Source organism: Python bivittatus, unplaced genomic scaffold, assembly GCF_059951505.1.
Source record: "Python bivittatus isolate LINGU-HERP-01145 unplaced genomic scaffold, Pbiv_v1 ctg000330_np1212, whole genome shotgun sequence".
In the NCBI taxonomy this organism is placed as follows: Eukaryota; Metazoa; Chordata; class Lepidosauria; order Squamata; family Pythonidae; genus Python; species Python bivittatus.
In genome coordinates, this window is record NW_028277058.1 from 62,700,801 (window position 1) to 62,720,389 (window position 19,589).

Sequence of the window (19,589 nt, forward strand, 5' to 3'; positions counted from 1 at the left end):
GGGCGAAGAGGGGGAGGCCCTTTCCCCGGAGCCAGGTGAGGGGCTGCGCGCCCCGCCCCTCGGTCTGCGGCTGCCGCCACCTGTCCTCCGCGTGGCGCCTTTACCTGGCCGCCGCCCGCTCACCTGGCGGGGAGCCTCTTTGCGAGCAGAAGATGCAAATAGAGCGCCACCTCCTGGCCGATGCAGCCGACGCAGGCTCTGGGCTGGGGAAGCTCAGCATCAGGAGGGTTAATTAAAGCCAGACTTCGTTAAGAACACGGGAAACCGTAAAAAAAATCTGGCCAGACCCAGGACAGGCTTAGTCGGGCCCTAATTTAGAGGAACCCCGCTGTAAGCTGCACACAATTTACGGAGTACTGAATGCACAGAACATAAATATCAGCGATCGAGACTCAGACTGCCCGATAAAGCACAACATCTTAGCACAGATATTAGCTAAATTTGTGTTCCTATTCTTAGAGGCAGATGGATTTCCAAGGATTGCTCTGGTGGGACATCATATATCATGTTATATTGTATACGTATATAATATATGGCTGCTTTTGGAGGTGTGCTTTGGAAGACATCATTCCTTAAGCACGCAATTTGCCACTCAGAATATTTTCCTCCATACTTAGTTTCATCAGATAAATTGAGGAACACGGTAATATGAAATACCTCCAGCAAGATAGATAGATATTGATAAAGGTGCCGTATAGAAGCACCAACAATGGATCTCTTTTCCTCTGATGGTCTGCGTCAGCCGAAGCTGGTCCTGGAGAAATATGCAGACGCGACCAGCCGTTCTGAGGCGTTGGGAGAAAGCGGCCGCCTCTCTTCCAAGCAGAGACGTCTGCCGGTGTGGTCCACAGAGTCAAGAGGGCGGCTGTGGAGGCACCACTGAAGCTCTGCCTCAGTTGCACCACTGTGGCTGCCATCTTGAGGGGTGTGTGTGTGTGTGTGTGTACGTGTGTGTGTATAAAATCCCCCCCTCACCCCTGTGGGTGGTCTGTGTCTTCCTCATCTCGGGTCGTCCACCGGAGGCCTGGGAGTTGGAAGGTCCTGCCCAGCAGGGTTCCTCAACCTCAGCCACTCTAAGATGGGTGGACTTCAGCTGGCTGGCTGGGGAATTCTGGGAGTTGAAGTCCGCCCATCTTGAAGTGGCTGAGGTTGAGGAACCCTGCTGGGCAGGATCTGAGCTGCTCCTAGCCCTGCACCCTTCTGGGCAGAGAGCACTGATGTTCCTCCTGGGATCCACTGGAGCCATCCCCGAGGGCTCCGACCACCACGGGGACCCCTTTGGCCTTGACTTTCCACTTCCTCTCCAGTTCCTCCTTCAGGCCCTGGTGCCTCTCCCGCTTCTCATCCTCCTTCTTCCTGATGTTGCTGTCAGTTGGCACTGCTACATCGATCACTACCGCCATCTTCTGGTCATTCATAAATAAATAAATAAATAAATATTGCTTTTTTTCTTCTCTGGGTTTGCTTTTAATGGCTGGCAAGTAGAAGCCTCGCACCTTCCCACGCTGGGCGCTTCCTCCCTGGGCCTTCACCCTTTCGTCTCCGGACTGTCCAGTCCCTCCGAAGGAAAACCGCCTTTTCTCTCTCGGCTGCTGGATGTCTCGGCTGGCCAGCGGCTGCAGAGCTGGCCTCTCGTTCCCCTTTTTCTCCCGGGCTCCCTCCACCCCGCTCTTGCTTTTGCGCCATGGATTGGAGGACTTTCACAGTCTGAGCTCCAGAACCCGGGAATTAATTGGTATTTTCTGGCTCTGGATTCTGCTGCCATCTTGAACCCCAGGCGGCTGCGACCTTCCAGGCAGGAGAGTGGGATGGAGGTCCGGCCTGGGGCTGATTCTGGAATGTCTCCCTCTCTCTGGCAAAACTGTCCCCTCTGCAAAGGGGCTGACCCACACTTTCCCAGGCAGATTAATTGGCATTTCCTGGCTCTGCGCAAACTCCCATCCCGTGGCAGAGCTGGCTGATCTCAGCTACGGAGGGTCGGATCTGCTTCGCTCTTGGATGGGGGACCATGCAGAAATCACACCTCGGTGAACTGGGCTCCCCCTTCAAAACCGTCCTGGAGAGAAGCCGGGGCGAATCCACTTCCCTGATGCTCCCAAGCAAGGACACAGGCAGGTCCAGAGTCCCTCTCCGGCATGTGGGAAGGGGCACCCGTGAGAGAAGTTGGATCACCCTGGGTGCCCCTAGCAGCTGAGCCGTTCCTCGGTGCCATTCCCCCTGTGCCCACCAGAGGGCGTTGGGGGGCCCTTGGGGAAAGAGCTCAGACCCCCTTCCCTGCCTTTTGGGGGGGGGCTTTTCTTACCCTCAAGGGCTCCCCACCCTCATTTCTCTTACCGATTAACCTGCCCCACATTTTACACATCTCTTTCTAGGACTGTTTCACAGCTCTGCACGTGCGGTCCTTGCCCCCTTTCTCTCACCCAGAGCCTCTTCTGGGCTGGAGTGGATTCTTGAGCCATGATTTGGCCCCTTTGATTGTGGTTGGCTTCTGCTGCTGCTGGGCCGACCCAGATGTTGGCTTGGCAAAGGCTCCTGGTCTGTCTTTTGGGGGGTGGGTGGGAGAGGAGCATCCCCAGGTGCCAGGATTTTCAGATGGAAGAAGACAGGGACGTAGCAGGCATCTCAGAAGACTCTCAGAATTCAGGAAGATCTTGGCAAGCTGGAACGACGGGCAGCAACTGGCGAGAGGAATTCCAACCGAATTTCCACATTTGGACAGGAAAGCTCAAAGGCATGAATAGCGGATGGGGGGGGGGAGGATACAGAGCAGCAGGATAAGCAGAAAGTAACCACGGGAGATCACAAACTGAGTGTGAGCCGAGAGCGTGACAGAGCTGCAAAAAGGGCCAATGCAATCCTTGGCTGCAGCAGTAGAAGTCCAGCGTCAAGATCCAGAGGCATCACTGTCCATCTCTGCTCCACATTGCTCAGAGCACACCTGGAGTATCGGCTCCCATTCTGGGCTGTGACTTCCAGGCACGTCCGTGTCCTTGGCAACCTGGATCAGGCCCGGAGGAGAGCAGCCGGATCTTGGTTTACTCACTCGCAGGGCCGACCGGCTGCTCCCCTCTGCCAGCTCTGAGCAGCGTCTCATCCCCGATTCCCGGCTGGGATTCAGATCCCGGAGCAAGTTCACCAGCACCGACCGGGAACGTTCCTGGGGAACTGGGACTCGCAACTGGGAATTGCAGTTGTCAAGGGGAGCCCATCGCGTGACCCAGAGGCCCTCACGGCAGTCCAGACTCTGTAATTTCATGGAACAAGCACCCTTGGCACAGCCCACCTGTGTGTCCGTGGGGGGGGGGGTCCCAAAGGGTGGGGTGAGGAGACTCAGCCTGCTCCTGGGGGGCCACAGTCCAGGGCCACTTGGGGCTGCGGGAGCGAAATGGGCTTCAGGCGAGCGAAGGAGGGTGGCCAGGCTGCATCCCCCCCTTTATGCACCCCTTCGTTTGCAGCCCCTTGAATTCTCCCTCGGCCAATGGCAGACAAGCCAGACTAAGGGCTGCTTCGCGTTCCCAAACCAGGTTGATGAACTGCAAGGGCTGAGTTCACACAACCCCCGACGCACAAGCAGAGGGTCCCCTACTGGCAAAGGAAACAGCTCCAGCCCAGGATAAGGAGGTGCCCAGATGCCCGGCCGTTTTAGCCGCACGAAGCCGGTCCTGGGACCCCCACGGCCACCCCCCTCCTGCCACCAGAGGCTGATTCCTGCGACCCCCAGATCCCCAGGCCCTTCACCTCCTGGAAGTCAGGAGGAAACCCCCTTGGCCCAGAGAAGCGCCCAGATCGGTCCTCCCGGCTTTTTCCAGGAAGGACACGGCGCCCCTTCGGAGTCCCCCCCGCTGGGGTCTGAGGGAAGCATCCAGTCCACCCCCTCCAGGCCCACAGAGAAAGGAGAGCCCGGCTGAGAGTCCTGGGGAGGGCAAAGGAAGGGGAGGGTCCCCTCTGAGTTGGCAGGAGACCCCCTGGAGTTGCAGCCCCCCAAGACTGAAAGGATCCCCCCTCCCACTTTCTCCGCTGCTTTCTCTGCTCCGAACTATCTCCTCCATGGGGCGAAATCCAGAGAGGCTCTGCCCGGAGACTGATGACGCTGCAGGAGGGAGAATTCCCATTGGCCCCTCTGCTTTTCTGGGCTCTCCCAACACGGACATTTGAGAGAAAAAACGCTTCCTGCCCCCAGTCCAGACCCACCGATTCCGCCTCTCTCTCGGGGGTTGCTTGTGGGGCAGGATCCATGGGCTCTGCAGGGGTTCCCCTGCTGCTGCTCCTGGTGGGGGCCCTGTCCCGGATCCCTGGAAGTGAAGGGGGGCAGGAGCCCCCTGGTAAGGACGGGTGGGTGGGGGGAAGGCAGCTGGGACCCCCAGGAGTGACCTTGGGAAAGGGGTCTAGGGCAAGAGAGTCGGGAGCCCGTAGGAGCCTCGATCTCCGCGTGGCCTCTGCCCCCTCCCTCCCCACACCCCCGCAGGAGGACCGAGAGGGACCCCCCCCTTCCCTGGCTGTGGCCGAGGTGGGGAGGGGGTCGTGGGAAGGCAGCCGACCCGGGTCAGAGTCGGACCTTCCGGCCCCGAACGAGACCCGGATCCGGAGCCCCCAAAGTTTGTCGCCTTGAAGGAGGAAGGAGAAGAAAGTGAAAGAGAAAGAGGGAAATCGCGGCGTTTTTGTTCCTAAATCCGCGCAAAAGCCATAGAAGAAAAAGATGCATTTAGGTGTATGGCATCTTTTATTTCCCAAGTTTCAGTAAAGCCAAATGAGAAGACTTGAGATGAGGCTTTTAGTTAACAGAGGTTTTATTGGCCAAGGAAACCTTCTGGATGGCTCAAGGAGTGTTGCCCAGAGCCACACCTTGCGAAGCGAGCAACAAAGGTTTTATAGGCATATTCAGATATTTCAGATAGTACATCCCCTCATATCCATACAAGGGAATTTTGGGATGACCTAAGGAGGGGTTGAGGTGGTCCCTAAAAGTTGAATCTAAGTTTAACTTTTTCTCCTGGTTATCAAGGAAATACCTAACTTCTTTGGAATTTGGTGCCTCTGCCTGCCTGGTACGAATCTAATTTATGGCTACAGGCATCTAATGGCTAATTGCTTCTAAGGAAGTGGGGTGGGGGAACGCTGTGCTCTCTTGGAAGGCAATCAGGCATTCAACAAAGGGATAAGGCGGGGGAAAGAAACGCAAGTTAATCCTTTGTAAATAAGATAGAGTGCACTGTCACATGCATGCCCACACATTATGAGAGAGTGTAAAATTGTGTATCAAAACAATGCCCTTCATAGGAAAAACCTTTTTGCACCTTCAGAAACTTCACTTTTTTTTATATAAATCTCCAATTAGAGGCTTTTAAGGTCAGGCAAGAGTTGCATTTAGATGCCTCTCAATTTAGAGCCTCTCAATTGGGAACGGAGACCCAGCCCCCCCCCCATTCCCTTTCGCTGGATCCGAGTCTGGAGGGGAGGGGCAAACTGAGGAGGAAGGATGTGGGGTGAGGAGAATGGAGACCCCCCTTTGAGCTGCTCCTGGGGGCTCCTGAGGAAAGGCAGGTAGGAGGGCTGAATAGTGGGGGAGAAGAGAAGTTTGGGGAAAGCAGGGAAGGTGGGGGGTTCAGGCGAGGGAAGGGCTGGGAGACCCCAGGATCATCGGTCCAGACAGCCTCATTGTGCCCCCTCCCCATATTCCCCCCCCCCCAAGGAAGAGGGAGACCGAGGTATGGATCTCACTTTCACTGCAGCCCTGAGAGTTTCTGGGTCTCTTCAGCCCCTCCCCCATTTTTCCTGCCCCTCTGGGGGGCAAAGAGGCCCCGCCCGGATCCAACGTTCCCTGCAGAGAGTAGGGCGTTCTGGTGCACCAGTTGAGTTTCTGTCTGCCTTTCTCCAGGGCGGGGGGGATGGAGGGGACCCACCAGGAAGCTCCTCCCCCTCCCCTTCTCTCCTCCCCCTCCAGACCCCCAGCAACTCTCCATCTCCCTGTGGGAGACCCACTGGTACCATGAAACCTCTCCCTCCCTCCTCCAGGGGGCGTCTTGAGGGAGCGACAGCCCTGCAGGGTTGGCTGCTGCTGCCGAAGGAAGGCATTGGAGGTTCTCCCACTCACGGTGGATTGGGGTCCTTCCTCCCCTCACCCCCAATGGTGGGGCACGGAGTGGATTGGGCCAGGGGTCTCGTGGCAGCCCCCCGTGTCTCTTCCTGCACCCTTGGTCCTGGACTCCCTCCTGATGGCCTTCCCCCTCCTCCTCGCAGCCCATTTCTTGTACCAGGGGAAGGCCGAGTGCCACTTCCTCAACGGGACGCAGCAGGTGCACTACCTGCAGAGGTACATCTACGACCGGCAGGAGTTTGTCTGCTTCGACAGCAACCTCGGGAAACATGTGGCCCTCACACCGTTGGGGCAGCCGGACGCCGACCAGTGGAACAGTGATAAGAACTTCCTGCAGTACTTGAGGGCCTCCGTGGGTCGCTTCTGCCGGAACAACTACGAGGCGGCCAAGACGGGGCGGATGGTTGGCCGGAGAGGTGAGTCTGGGGGGGGGCTTCTGGGGAGGAAATATCGGCCCCTCCCCTTTCATTCAATCCGTTAAGGATCCCCTTATAAAGATTTACTCCGTGATGATTCTGCGCTCTCAGATCTACGAAATATTCCTCTTTTCCTCCCAGGATCCCAACTCTTCCCCCGCCCTGAATCAGGGATCCTTTTGATCCCCTCCAGGACGTGCCCCAGGGAGGATTCGGGGGGGGGCAGAATCCAGCCCCGTCTCCCCCTCCCCAATACGGATTCAGGGATGGGAGGGGCGTTTTGCCTCTTGATTCTTGTTCTTGATTCAGGGTCCGGCAGCTTCTAAATCCAACAAACGAACAAATGATCAACCAGGCTAGAATTTCTAATCGTGATTCCACGTTTCAACCAAGGCGTAAACCTCAGTCGTATGGAAATATTTATGTGCTTCTTCCTCTGCAGTGTGGAAAAGCCGATTCGAAGGCTGAGAAACCTTGTTAGGGCGATTTCTGGAGTCCGGCAGAAAAGCGTCCCTCGAAACCAGCTTTTCACGCCAGACTCAGCCCCGTCTTCATGGCCGGGAAGGTCCCGGATTTGGGATGGAGCCCAAAAACCCCCATTAAAATGGAGTTTCCGGTCATAGGAAACCCCGAAGCCATCGATGGTTTAATGCAGGAGGCCCGATCCTCTGCTCCAGATTTCCTACAAATTGCCTAAATTTGTTCTAATTTGAATTCTTGGCCTAATGATGAACTTATTTATCTCTCTCACTTGATAAGGTTTCAGAGCTCAAACATTGTGCAAATCGAGTGTTTTAGCTGCACGTGTTGCAGTTCAGCCTTTTCGGGGAAACTCTCTTCCTTGGGTGAAACCTCAAGAGTCGTTCGTATTCCCTTTCTGAGCCCAGGTTTTCCAAAAATTACACAAGACATAAACAGCCAATTACTGAAAATAATTTTTAAAAAGATTAAACATCAGATCCAAACATACCTTGCAGCCGCCTAGAAGCCGAGGCTGCCGGACGCAACGCCAGAGACGCCTCTGGGGGGAGAAGGAGGGCGGGTGCCCCGTTTACGAGCCATTCACCTCCCCCCAAAATAGCGGAAGATGCAGAAGCATTTTGATTTTTGCAGCCAAAGAACAGGGAGAATCAGCCTCGTCTCACCCACTGATGTCTTCCCAGAAGGCCACAAGTTTCATCAATCTCCCCCAAGAGATCTTCATCTCTCATCAAAGGTGTTAATTTTACTTCACTGAAAACGCCTCCCGAGTCTGTTTTGGGGAATATTCCATGAATGTGGAACACATGTGATGTGGGGAAATTAAATTTATATTCTTGCTGTTTTCAATGCAAAGGTGTCCATATATGTATTAAATAGAATTCCTGGATGGATGGATGGATGGATGGATGGATGGATGGATGGATGGATGGATGGATGGATCGATGGAGGATGTGGTATCTCTGGGGGGCCTTTAAAAAGAAAAAAAAATCTTCCAACCCAACAGTGGATCCAGAACTGAATTAAAGTTCCTGCCCAGCAACTCCTGTCAGATCAAATTGTTCCCCCCAAATATTTGCAAGGCAGTTTTGTAAATAATTAGGTTTATCTTTGGTGAGGGCTTAAAATGTTATTCCTGCCCTCTGATGATCTCCTTCCTTAACTACTAAAATTAATCTCTGCATTTTGAAGATGTTTTCACTAAAACTGCCAGATTTTAGAGTTTGAACTTCTCCTGATTCTGTTCCTTCCATTTCCTTGTTAAAAGTATTTTCTCATTCAGAATTTTTTTCTTGTAAAAAAAAGAAAAAAGCAGGGACATGCATTTCAGTTTGAAAAAACTGCCTCCTTTCAGCTCTTTTGCAAAGATTTTTAATGTTCCAAGATAAAAATGTGCTTCCTGTGAAGAAAAAGCCACAAATGTATTATTTATCTGAGCGGCAACCAGACTAGATCCCAGGTCTTCATTGCAAATAACCAAAACTTTTAAAAGTTGAATCGTATTAAGTGTTATTCACTGTTAGTGAAGAAATTCACCAGTAAGAAAAACTACTAACAAACTACTTAGACAAGACACTAAATAGCCAATTATTGAAAAAAAATCGAGATTAAAAATCAGATCCAAACATACCTTGCAGCCCCCCCAGAAGCCATTTACGAGCCATTCGCCTCCCCCCAAAGTAGCAGAAGATGCAGAAGCATTTTGATTTTCGCAGCCGAGGAGGGAGAGACTCAGCCTCGTCTCACCCACTGACGTCTTCCCAGAAGGCCACGAGCTTCATCGATCCCCCCCAACTCCCCGACCCAAACGCTGAAGGGCACAAGGACCCAGGACAGACCCCAGACGCCACCCGAGACCCCCTTCCCGGCTGGAGGGAGCTCTGAAGGAGCATCTTTGGGGGCCCATCCAGCCCTCCCTTAATCCATCCAGGAGTTGTGCCAGTTTGAGCCACACTTTTCTCCCTTAAATCTTGTTCTGCTCTTCTCTGCTTATTTCTCTGTGTTGTCCAGATCATGTGGGACTTTATTCATTTTCTCGAATATGAAATACGAATATAAATATTCTCCTTCTCCCTCCCCTCCAGCCAAGCCCACCGTCACCATCTCCCCCGCCCAGATGGACCCCGGTTCCCCCAACACCATCCTCCTCTGCACCGCGACCGGCTTTTACCCCCTGGAGATCGACGTCCAGTGGCTGAAGAACGGGCGGCCGGAGAAGGAGGGCGTCGCCTTCGGGGAGGAGCTCCAGAACGGAGACTGGACCTACCAGCTCCAGGTGCTGCTGGAGACCCAGCCCCAGCGTGGGGACGTCTACGCCTGCAAGGTGGGGCACGCCAGCCTGGAGGCCCCCGTCACTGTCCAGTGGGGTAAGCCTTTCCCTTCCTCCCCTTCCCTGCCCTCCTGGTCTGGGGACACCATCCTGCACGGAGAAGGGGTCATTGATGGGGAGCTGGGAAGCCCCTCCCTGTGGGTAGAGCCAGAATGGCCCCCCGGAGGAAGCTGGCCCTGATCCTGCTGCTCACGCAAGGCTCCTTCTCCTTCCCCAGAGCCACGTTCCTCCAACGCTGCCAAGAGCAAGCTCTGGACGGGGGCCGTGGGGGCTGTGCTGGGGGTGGTCTTCCTGGCTGTGGGGCTCTCCCTCTACCTGAAGAACAAGAAAGGTGAGTCCGTGGGGGGCTGGGTGAGAGGTTATGGGGAGGGGATCATCTAGGGGAGGCCTTGCATCTGGATGGCAAGGTGGGTCCTCTTGGGCCCCAAATCCCAAGGCTGAGGGTCTCATTGGGAAATTGGTTTGGAGACATTTTTCTTCCTGGAGGGGCACAAGGGATAGGAGACCCCGTTTGGGATGGTGGTGAAGGCACCAGGCTGGAAACCAGGAGCTGTGAGTTCCAGTCTTGCCCTGGGCACAAAGCCCCCTGGGTGACCGAGGGCCAGTCATTGTCTCTCAGCCCCAGGAAGCCGGCAATGGCAACCCCCTTCCAAAACCTTGCCAGGAAAACTGCAGGGACTAGTCCAGGCAGCCGCCAGGAGTCAACATTGACTCAAAGGAAGAAAAAAAAGGGGGGGGGGATTTAATGCAATATATTATAGGCTGTAGAATGGGTGCTTGACCCCATAAATGCTCCAGGCCTTCATTCATTCATTTATCAAATTTATAAAGCCTCCCACAAGTGTCTGGGCAGCATATAGCAAAAAACATTAAACAGTAAATATGTCAAAAACAGTCCTATTAAAAAGATTAAAAAGTTCTGAATGCGTCTCTCTCCCTTTTTCCAGCAACTCCCATCCAGCAACCAGGTGAGCTTCTTCTATTCTCCCTCCATTAATTAATAAGTTTTCCTCTTTCTCTCTTCTCCCAAAAAATCTCTCTTAAGTAACCGAAAGAGCCTTGAAGGACCCGCAAAGCCTCCAAAGATTTTCTGGAGTCCCCAAATCCCTTTCCAAGATTTTTGGTGGCTTTTCCTTGCAGGGACCCCAAAATGTAACGCAATTGCACACAAGAGCCGCACACAACACCAAAGCCCCCCCCAGGATGTTTCCTCATTTTGGGACATTGCCAAAGGGAAGGGAAGGAGGGGGGCCATGCAGCTCCTGGGGGAGGGAGAGGGAGGACCCCAGGTTTGTGGGCTGCCCTTCCTGACCCCCCCTTTTGACCTTCCACACAAGCTCTGGCCAAGGGACACCAGGCTGGACACCAGACGCCATTTCTGACTCCACCCTCTGAGCAGCATCTTCTCGGTTCTGATGAAGTATTTGCGGGGGGGGGGGGCCGAGGGAGGCCTCCTCTCTTGATTGACCCTCTAATTAAACCAATTAGGGACAAATTCCACCTTATCGAGGTCAGGCTGGACCCTCCCTTTGCAGCCCCTCGGCTGAACCGGGACCCCCTTCGAGCCCCGGAGATGAGATGGGGAGAAATCCCTGGTCCTTCGCAGCCTTTTCCTCCCTGAAAGGGGTGGATTCTGGCTCCATCCGGGCCCTGCCCATCATCCACCCCCTGAAGGTTGGGCTTGCCTGGGAAGGGGGGGTGAAAGGGAGGGGGAGGGGAAGCCCACCCTGTGTGTTTCCTGCAGACTCTCCAAAAAAACCCTGATTTACACTGAAGGTTTTACTGCATATTTTAATTGTCTTCCCCACCTCTTTCCTTCACAGCCCTCAGGAGTTAATCCTGCTGTCCCTTCCTGCTCTCAGATGCAAAATAGCTGAAGCATTTCAGCACCTGATGGATTTCTGCCTTTTTTGCAACCCTCCAAGGATGCAGCTTCAACACTGGCGAGAGGAGGAGAATCGCAGCCTGGACCTTCTCCTGCCGAGACCCACCAGCTTCCTTTCAGGGCCTGTCTTTTGAGGGAGGGGGAAACGGGGAGGGGGTGGAGACCACCCAGTCTGCCCCCAGGAACTCCTGGCCTGCCTGTCGCTCCAGACCCCCCAATTTCTCCTGCTCAGCACAGACCCCCCTTCAGAGCAATGGCTGCAACCCCCCCACCTCCAGCCACTTAACCCGAAATCCATCTGGCGCTTAGCCAAGCCTGGGGGCCACCAGATCCAGAGAGATCCAGATGCTCCACATGTACCAGCCACCCTGGGATCCCCATTTCCTCAGAAGAGATCACAGGGATCAACTGGTCTCTGCCCAGCAGAGCCCCAACCTCTTCCCCTTCCTTGGACCCCCCCTCATTTCTCCATCTCGTCCCTCTCGGCTTTGAATGCGCAGGAGCTTCATCTTCTAGCTGTTCTCCTCTGGGTCAGTTCCCTTGGCTTTTATTTGCTATAAAACAACAAAATGTTGACTGTAGGAAAACCCTGGAATGATGTGAGTTGATGCTGTCCATTTAATCCGTTCCCTCCATCCCCGAATTTCTGATCCTCCGCAGAAGGGGAGACGTTTCCCACCCACATCTATAGGTCTCCTTGCCAGCGTGGCTCCTCTCATCAGAAGGGGGCTCTTCCTTTGGAGCTCCTTCCTCGCTACCTACATTCCTACGGATTCTCTCCAGGGTGGATCCTTTGAGGAAAACTAAGAGGAAGCCCCTGATCCCTTCCATGCTTTCGGCACCCATGTTGCTTGTCTCTGGTCTTTTCTTTTCAGTATTTTTCCACAGAAGGGCGTTTCCCTCTCCTTCCTGAGATTCTATTTTATGAAGAAGAAGAACTGCCGTGTGATAATTTTTCCCTAATTTTATTTCACTTGATTTTGGTCCCCCCGATTTCCAAATACCCCTTTCAGGGGAGGCTTCCTTGTTTCTGGTGTTCTTGCCCTGGGTTCATTTTCGTCCTCATTCTCCTCCGCAGCCCTCCCTTGGGGAAAAAGAGGCAGGAACCCATCGGGAATATCAAGGTCCAGATCCACTGCTTGGCCTGGCTGAGTTCGGCTCCCGCTCCCACCCTTGGAGGAATCCCGGATTAGTTTCTCAGATCTTGGCCGGGTGTCTGTGCTGGGCCATTTTGTCCTGTTCATGAGAATAAAGCTGATTTTTCTCCCCTCTGACAATTTGGAGAAGGAATGAGAGTCCCCTTGTAACTTTTTCCATCCTCTCTCCATGGTGTTCCCCTTGAATGTGGGTTCTCCGATCATTATTCGTACATCCAAAGATGCCATAGCCGGTCAGGGCACCGAGCAGAGCAGTCCTCCCTCAGCTTGACACGAGACTTCCGTCCTTGCAGCTCAGGATCGTGTTGGCTATTTCTGCAGTTAGGTCACCTTTGTGGCTCGCGCTCAGCCTATGATTTGCCGATCCCAGGATGGCCACTATGATTCATGTGACCCATGTTGCACGGCTGAGGGTCCACACTGCCCCCCTTGGCACACAAGAGCACAGAGGTCCCAAGTCCCACGTAGTGGGGTCAAGGCCAAGGAAGCAAGAAGGCCTCTTTCATGCTCATCGGAGACAAACGCAGAATCTCAGCCATGGCATCCCACCTGGCAAGCTCTCTCTGGCTTCTTCCAGCTTCCTTGTCCCCGAGGCCGAGGACGATCTAAGATCACCTGCCAAAGCACTCACCTTCAGCCTCTTGAGTTCTTCTGCCTACTTTCCTTCCATTCCTCTCCCAGAATCTCTCACGCCTGGATAGAGTTTGCAGTAGTAGAGAGCCGTGGGGGCTCCTGGTGGTCTCCCATCCCAGCACTGACCATCTGCAGTGGGGTCCATCTCCCAACCACAAGCAACCCTCTCCTAATGCTCCAGGGTGCAGCAGAGACCGCAGAAGCCCTGCTGCTTTGCTGCTGCCCCCTGGTGCCCCTGATGAGCTGTGTGGTCTTGCCAGACTGCAGGGAGACTTTGGGGAGCCCCTTTTGAGATGACTTGGACTACAACTCCCATCATCCCTAGGCAGCGTGGCTGCATTCAGAGGACACCCTCCCTGCTGGCAGCTGAGACCCCAAGAGACAGCACCCCTTTCACCCCCCAGCCCCGTAGATGAGAGGTGCTCCCTGGACACAGACAGGTGAAAGGCCCATTGGCCACCGCCGGACCCTGAAGCAGGTGGGCTCCAGCAGAGCCGCGAAGGCCCCCATTGCATGGCTGACACTCTTCCGGCACTCGCAGCCCCAGAGCAGAATGGGGGAGTGAAGCCCCCCCAATCCAGCAGCCCTGCAAGTCTCGCCTCCCGGGCGGCCCTCCTGCCCCTCCCTACGATGGCTGGGTGACCTCAGTCGCCCCCCGCTTCGAGTCTCCTCAGAGAGATTGGGGTGCCGTGGTTCAACATCACCCGACCTTCCAGGGGACTTCCAAGTGGAAGGGAGGTGTTGCTGTTCGGAGGACAGGCTCAGCGTCACTTGCTTAAACCTGGATCTGAGCCAGGATCAATGTAAGTGCAGGGACACTGTTAGAGAAGCCTTCACTGAGCTAAACCACAAGCATTTGTTAACTAGCTGAATCTGCATAAACCCCTAACAGTGGAATAAACGCTCATCTTACCCAAGCATTTCCACCACCCTCATTTTAGAAGAGGCATTCCCTCAGAGAGTGGAGAACGCATCTTGGAAGGCGGCATCCCCAACTTTTGCAGTGCCCCTGAATCCTCCCATTTGCTCTATTCACAAAACCTTCCCGGGACGAATCGGCCCCACTTCCTCTCTCTCTAACCACCATCCGGAGGGGCTGCAACTGACTTCACCCCCTGACCAAGATGCCCTGGTGCAGGGTGCCCTTTTGCAGTGCCAGGCTGACCCGGATGATGTGGCAGTCTGAGGGGAGGGGAAGGGACTCTTCTGAACAAGCCAGATTGTGGGGAACAAGTTTGGGCACCCAAACCAAGACCAGGTGAGAGGAAGAATCCCACCCCCCATGGCTGTGCTTTGAAATAACGCTGAGGACTAGAACCTAGGGAACAAGTTGGCTCAGCCTGTCCCGATCATGAGGTCACAGGGCCAGTTTGGGGGTCATCCCTCAGCCATCCCCAGCAGGAGCAGAGGCGGAGGAGTCAGGAGGGAGGGGTAGTCCCAAGTCATCTGGAGAGCTCCCTCAGTGTTGGGGAGGCACCGATGGCCCCAGCAGGTTGGGGGTGACGTGGGGGGACCCAGGTCTGTCCCAGGGCAGCAAGGCGCTCACTCCCATCAAGGCAATCAAGCTTCAAAGAAGACATGGGTGAGCAGGGGGTGCAGGGCAGAGGCCCCACAGACCCTCCCCTCTGGGCCCTCACCCTGCACAGCACTTGATCACCAAGGTGGGTTTGCTGGCCCTGGCGGGGGCCGCTCCCTCAGTAAGGGGCTTCATGGCACAGGAGAGCTGGTAACTGGCAGAGAGTGGGAAGCGGGAGAGGAGGGGGCTAGGCCCGGGCCCCCAGAGCCCAGGCACCCACCTCTGGGCCACACAGAGGGGGGGCAGGCCCCGCAGCCACTGCTGGAGGGCCCGGTCAGGGCCAAGGTGTAGTTGTGGCACATGGCCTGCAGGGGGTGCAGACGGGTGGGGATCTCGAACTCCTGCAGGGAAGGAGAAGGAGAAAGGCACTGGAGGGCATTGGGGGCCCTTCCTGGGGGGCAAGGGGTCTCTCCTTGGCTCCCACCACATGTACTTTACGGGGTTTCTCAAAGTTGATGCTGCTGTTCTGCAGAGAGAGAGACCATGTGCCCATTTAGCCCACAGCACCCAGCCTGGCCCAAGGCTGCCCCCAGCCGAGACTGCAAGCGAGACCCCTGAGGGCCGCCCTGCCAGCTGAGCCCCACGGCCTGGGCGCAAAAGCCCGGGATCCGGGCTGGGCGGCCACAGGCTCAGGAGGTTCATTGCAACTGGGTCGCCTGTGCGATTGCAGGGCAGATCCCTCTTTTGTGTTTTGGCCACATTCAGAAAGATGGCACAAGTCGAGAACCGCCTCTGGCACCGGCTTGCATATGGCCCCCCCTTCCTCTGGCCTCCCCCAGTGCAAACTTTGCCTATGGCTTTTTGTCAAAGTCCTGCTTCACCAGTTGAATTCCCACCTGCCACAGAGCTGTTAACAGCAGGGTCAAACTGCAACCCTTTTTCAAGCTGAGATGCAAAAGCAGATGCGCCCAAAGGCCATCTGGATCTTGTTCCCCCAGCCAGCTCCCATCATCCACAGCACCATCCAAGGGGGGGAAGGTGACCACAGGCCCCCTTGGAAGAGGCTGATGCAACGCTGTGCAGACACAACATTGAATAGAGCAACCAGCACATCATGAGGTCAGAGCCGTTAGGATGAAACTAGGAGGTTGCGGGGCCGGACTACAAAGCCCATAGATTTTTTTCAATAGATAACAGAGGCAGTTTCTTCCCGGGGGGTTACTTTTGTCTGCTCCCCCGATCTCTGCTTGCCCCCCAGGATCTTTTCCCATCGGATGAAGCATCCTTTGGCCTTCATGGTGTTTATGGCTGAGCCAAAAGTTTTCGTTTCCCTGGAAAAGTGTTTTCGGGAACGGGGCAAAGGCCGACTGGACACCCTGTACTGAGCCGGTGCTTTGCCTGCCCTGGGAAGATGGATTTGAGTCGGGGGGCCCTGGATTGGCCCCCAAATCTGCAGCACTCTCACTTGATACCTCAGCTTAGACTAACCCTGGTTCCCACCTCGACAACCGCCCGTATCTCGGTCCCTCAGCCAGCCTCGTTTGCCCTGCGAACTCTCTGCGTAACGTCGGACAGGCTGTTCGTTTAACGTCCTCCTTCCTTCCCTTCGAGGCTTTTCCTCTGCGATTGCGAGGAACTCTGGACCAGCTGCGGCAGTTGTTCTCCATACAGGCATGTGAGTTTAACTTAATAGGTGAAATATGCAGGTTTTTCTCATCTGAAACCAAGATCTTGGGGGTAAGAGGAGAATGAATGGGAAAGGCTATGCAGTCCGGAATAAATAGAAAATCAGGGATAGCAAGCGACAAACATTATAATAACCCAAAGTTCAGAGTTATTTTTGATGAATGGCTGTTTAGAATGGTTTCTTCTGCCCATAAAAGATCAATTTCCATCCCATGCAATTTCATGCAGATGAAATCGGTAAGGACCTGCATCCGGAGTCCAGATTCGATAAGCTTTAAATGAGCTTATTTTAGGTGGGGCAGAATAGCCTTTCGCCTTTCAGTTTTTGCAGTCTTTGGGGAGGAAATTCACAGTCCCATCCCATATTCTGATGTTTCGCTTCCTTCTCCTCGCGTAAACACGCACTTCTTTCTCTCGCTCTGTTGGGCAGGAGGACGTGAATTGCCGGGAACTCTTAGAAGCTCTCAGGCGCAGAGAAGGAAGAGGGACGTTTGCGGGTCAAACGGAGCAAAGACCCGCGAGAGGAACCAGGCAAAGGAGGGCAGCAAGACCCGTTCCGCCTTTGGGTGCGATGCAGTTCGAGGGGGAGCAGCCCTGCCAGTTCCCCAGGGGAAGAGGAGGAAAAGTCTTCAGGGGAAATTTAGATTAAAATGCACACCATCAAACCGACACTAAAGAAGAAGAGGACCAGGGCAGGGAAGGAGAAAAAAGGTGCAGCTGGACTTTCCTTCCTTCCTTAGTGGCGGAATCAACACGGGGGAGAAACCACATAAATGCAGCGAGTGCGGGAAGAGCTTCAGGGACTGCAGCCAGGTTGCTCCCCACAGAAGGGTCCACACAGGGGAGAAACCGTATAAACGGATGGACGGAGTGTGGGAATAACTTCTTCTGGAGCTATCAGCTTGCTTCCCCTAAAGTGATCCACGCAGGGGAGAAACCGTATAAACGCACGGAGTGTGGGAAGAGCTTCATCTGGAGCAGTGAACTGACTCGCCCTTGGGGCTTCCGGTTAAGGTGGCAATGTGAGAAGTTGAGCCCCCGACAGCTCCTCTGGATAATACTTTATTTTTTATACTTCTGGCCAATTTTACATCAAAAGAAGTGATTAAAGCCTACCTTCGTAAGGAGAAAGCAAAGGGAGTGGTACTAACGCTTGTTGGAAATTCTGGGCACGAAGGGAGAGGCAGCTCTGGGGCAGCCCAGCTTCCCTGCCCTGTGCGGGAGGGGCTCGGAGCCCGCCTTCTTCTGTCCCCCCCCCTCCTCCTCTCCGCCTCCTGACCCAGCACAAGGCGAGGGGGGAGCCCTCCCTGCTCCTCGTGGCCTTCTGACCTGCACGCGGGTTGCCTGCATTCGCATGGAGGTTTCATCCGAACGTATTGCTCACGCGCACAGGACTGTTTCTGCTGTGAAACTGCTTTGTATGAAGGCCTGCAAATTACACCGTGAGCTGTCTTTTATTTCCTTTAACTAACGGGCAGAGAGTGTTTGCTTTGAACTGAACTTAGTCAAGCCTTTGTGCAAGTTTTTTTGAACGCTTCTACTCTGCTCCGTAAACCACTAAAACTAGCTGAATGGTGCATGGGATCTTCGGGTACTAGCATCTGCGAACCCCAACACTTTCAGTGGCTGGCAGGTAGAAGTCTCGCACCTTCCCACGCTGGGCGCTTCCTCCCTGGGCCTTCACCCTTTCGTCTCCGGACTGTCCAGTCCCTCCGAAGGAAAACCGCCTTTTCTCTCTCGGCTGCTGGATGTCTCGGTTGGTCAGCAGCTGCAGAGCAGCCTCTGTTCCCCTTTTTCTCCCGGGCTCCCTCCATCCCCTCTTGCTTTTGCGCCTTGGATTGGAGGACTTTCACAGCCTGAGCTCCAGAACCCACCCATTTGCCCCACACACTTCAGCCAGCCAGGCAAAGCCCCCGCAGATGCGTAGCGCGCAGGTCGTCTTCCTGCGCTTTCACTCTGATTCGTTTTCGGTAGCTTAGCTGGTGGCAAGAACGAGGGTCGGGGGGCGTTCTGTCAACCCAGAAAATGGGTAGCTTGGTAATCTCGCTGCGTGAAAGCAGTTACAGAGTCCGGGGGGGGGGGTTCCAGGTGGATGGTTCGTGGCCCTGGGGCTTCTCAGGGCTGCATTCACAAAACGTTCTTGTATTGAGCCGTGTTGCAGGCAGGACTGGGGGTCCTCCAGATCTTCTCATTCCACCTCCAGAATTTCAGAGGCATCTTTAGCTGGAAAGGCCCTTCTGCAGTATGGATGGGGCCAGCTGGCATGTCACGACCTAATCTAATTTCCATGCATTCTTTGTCCAGGAGAAATGTCCGTCCCTTTGGGAATTTAACTGAAGACCCTTCCAGGCAACCCGTTCTGAGAGGGGGAGATTTGGGATTTAATCGGAGCTAAATGGGTCAGCCATGGAATCCGTCTCCAGGATTAAGATTGCGAGGCCTCTTCGTTGGCAACTGAAAGGGAGGCACAGAGACCAGCTCCCTACGACACCCAGAACTCCAAAATGGGTTAAGAAAACACAACCGCTGTGCCTGCAGGGCAGGCAATATTGAGACAAATAAGCCATCTCATGGCTTAACGTGATGACCTGGCTTGCATACCATTCTAAAACAATGGCTGGGTTCCCACAACATTTTTCGGTGCTCACGTCCCGTTGATCCAAGTAATTTTCTTGGCAGCGCTGCAGAAATGGTTTGTTTGATTTCTGTTGATTGATCATGTGCCGTCAAGTTGGCGTCAATTCTTAGCAACCTCATAGATAGATTTTCTGCAGGGGGGTCTGTCTCCAACCTGGCCTTCAGGTCTTCCAATGGTATCCCCATCGCCATTGCAACTGAGTCCACCCACCTGGCTGCTGGTCGTCCTCTTCTTCTCTTCTTTTCCCTTCCCTTCCCTTCCCATTGATTGATTGATCGATTATGTGCCATCAAGTTGGTGTTGACTCTTAGAAACCCTATAGACAGACCTTCTCCAGGTTGATCTGACCCCAACTTGGCCCTTCAGGTCATCCAATGGTGCACCCATCATAGCTGTAACTGAGTCCCTCCACCTGGCTGCTGGTCCTCCTCTTCTTCTCTTTCCCTCCACCTTTCCCAGCATTAGAGCCTTCTCCAGAGCCAGGTCTCGTGTAACTGTGTGATGTGTAACTACAACTCCTATTATTCCCAGCTGGTGTGGTTAAACCCGTACTGGCTAACGGGAGGGCAATGTGCAGGTTTCTGAGGGCATAGGTTGCTACCTGCTGTGGTCTTTGCTGGGAAGAGGTGGGTGAGGCTCTGCAGTGCAGGTGAAGCCCCCCCAGACAAAAGGCCGGCAACCAGCGGTCTCAAAAGGATGAAAACTGACAGGGCAACCCTCCCTCGCCTGAAACCCAGGGAGAGACATCCCTGCCA

The 19,589-nt window shown here is 54.5% G+C and overlaps 1 protein-coding gene across 3 annotated transcripts; it reads left to right on the top strand.

Annotated features, from left to right (window-relative positions):
- The first annotated feature begins 4,151 nt into the window (after positions 1-4,151).
- On the top strand, positions 4,152-19,589 carry LOC103066980 (H-2 class II histocompatibility antigen, E-S beta chain-like). Of its 3 annotated transcripts, XR_015796307.1 has the most exons (7): positions 4,152-4,322; positions 6,238-6,510; positions 9,075-9,356; positions 9,537-9,650; positions 16,122-16,185; positions 16,627-17,638; positions 18,501-19,589. XR_015796307.1 is itself a non-coding variant. In XM_088141482.1 (6 exons), exons 1-6 carry the CDS (start codon positions 4,235-4,237, stop codon positions 16,634-16,636), a joined length of 831 nt encoding a protein of 276 aa, XP_087997608.1. In that variant the 5' UTR covers positions 4,152-4,234; the 3' UTR covers positions 16,637-19,589. The 3 variants fall into 3 exon arrangements, 2 of the variants coding, with proteins under 2 accessions (XP_087997608.1, XP_087997609.1); XM_088141482.1 differs by having other exon boundaries at positions 16,627-19,589; XM_088141483.1 differs by lacking the exons at positions 16,122-16,185; positions 16,627-17,638; positions 18,501-19,589 and adding exons at positions 10,267-10,287; positions 11,143-12,486 and having other exon boundaries at positions 4,153-4,322.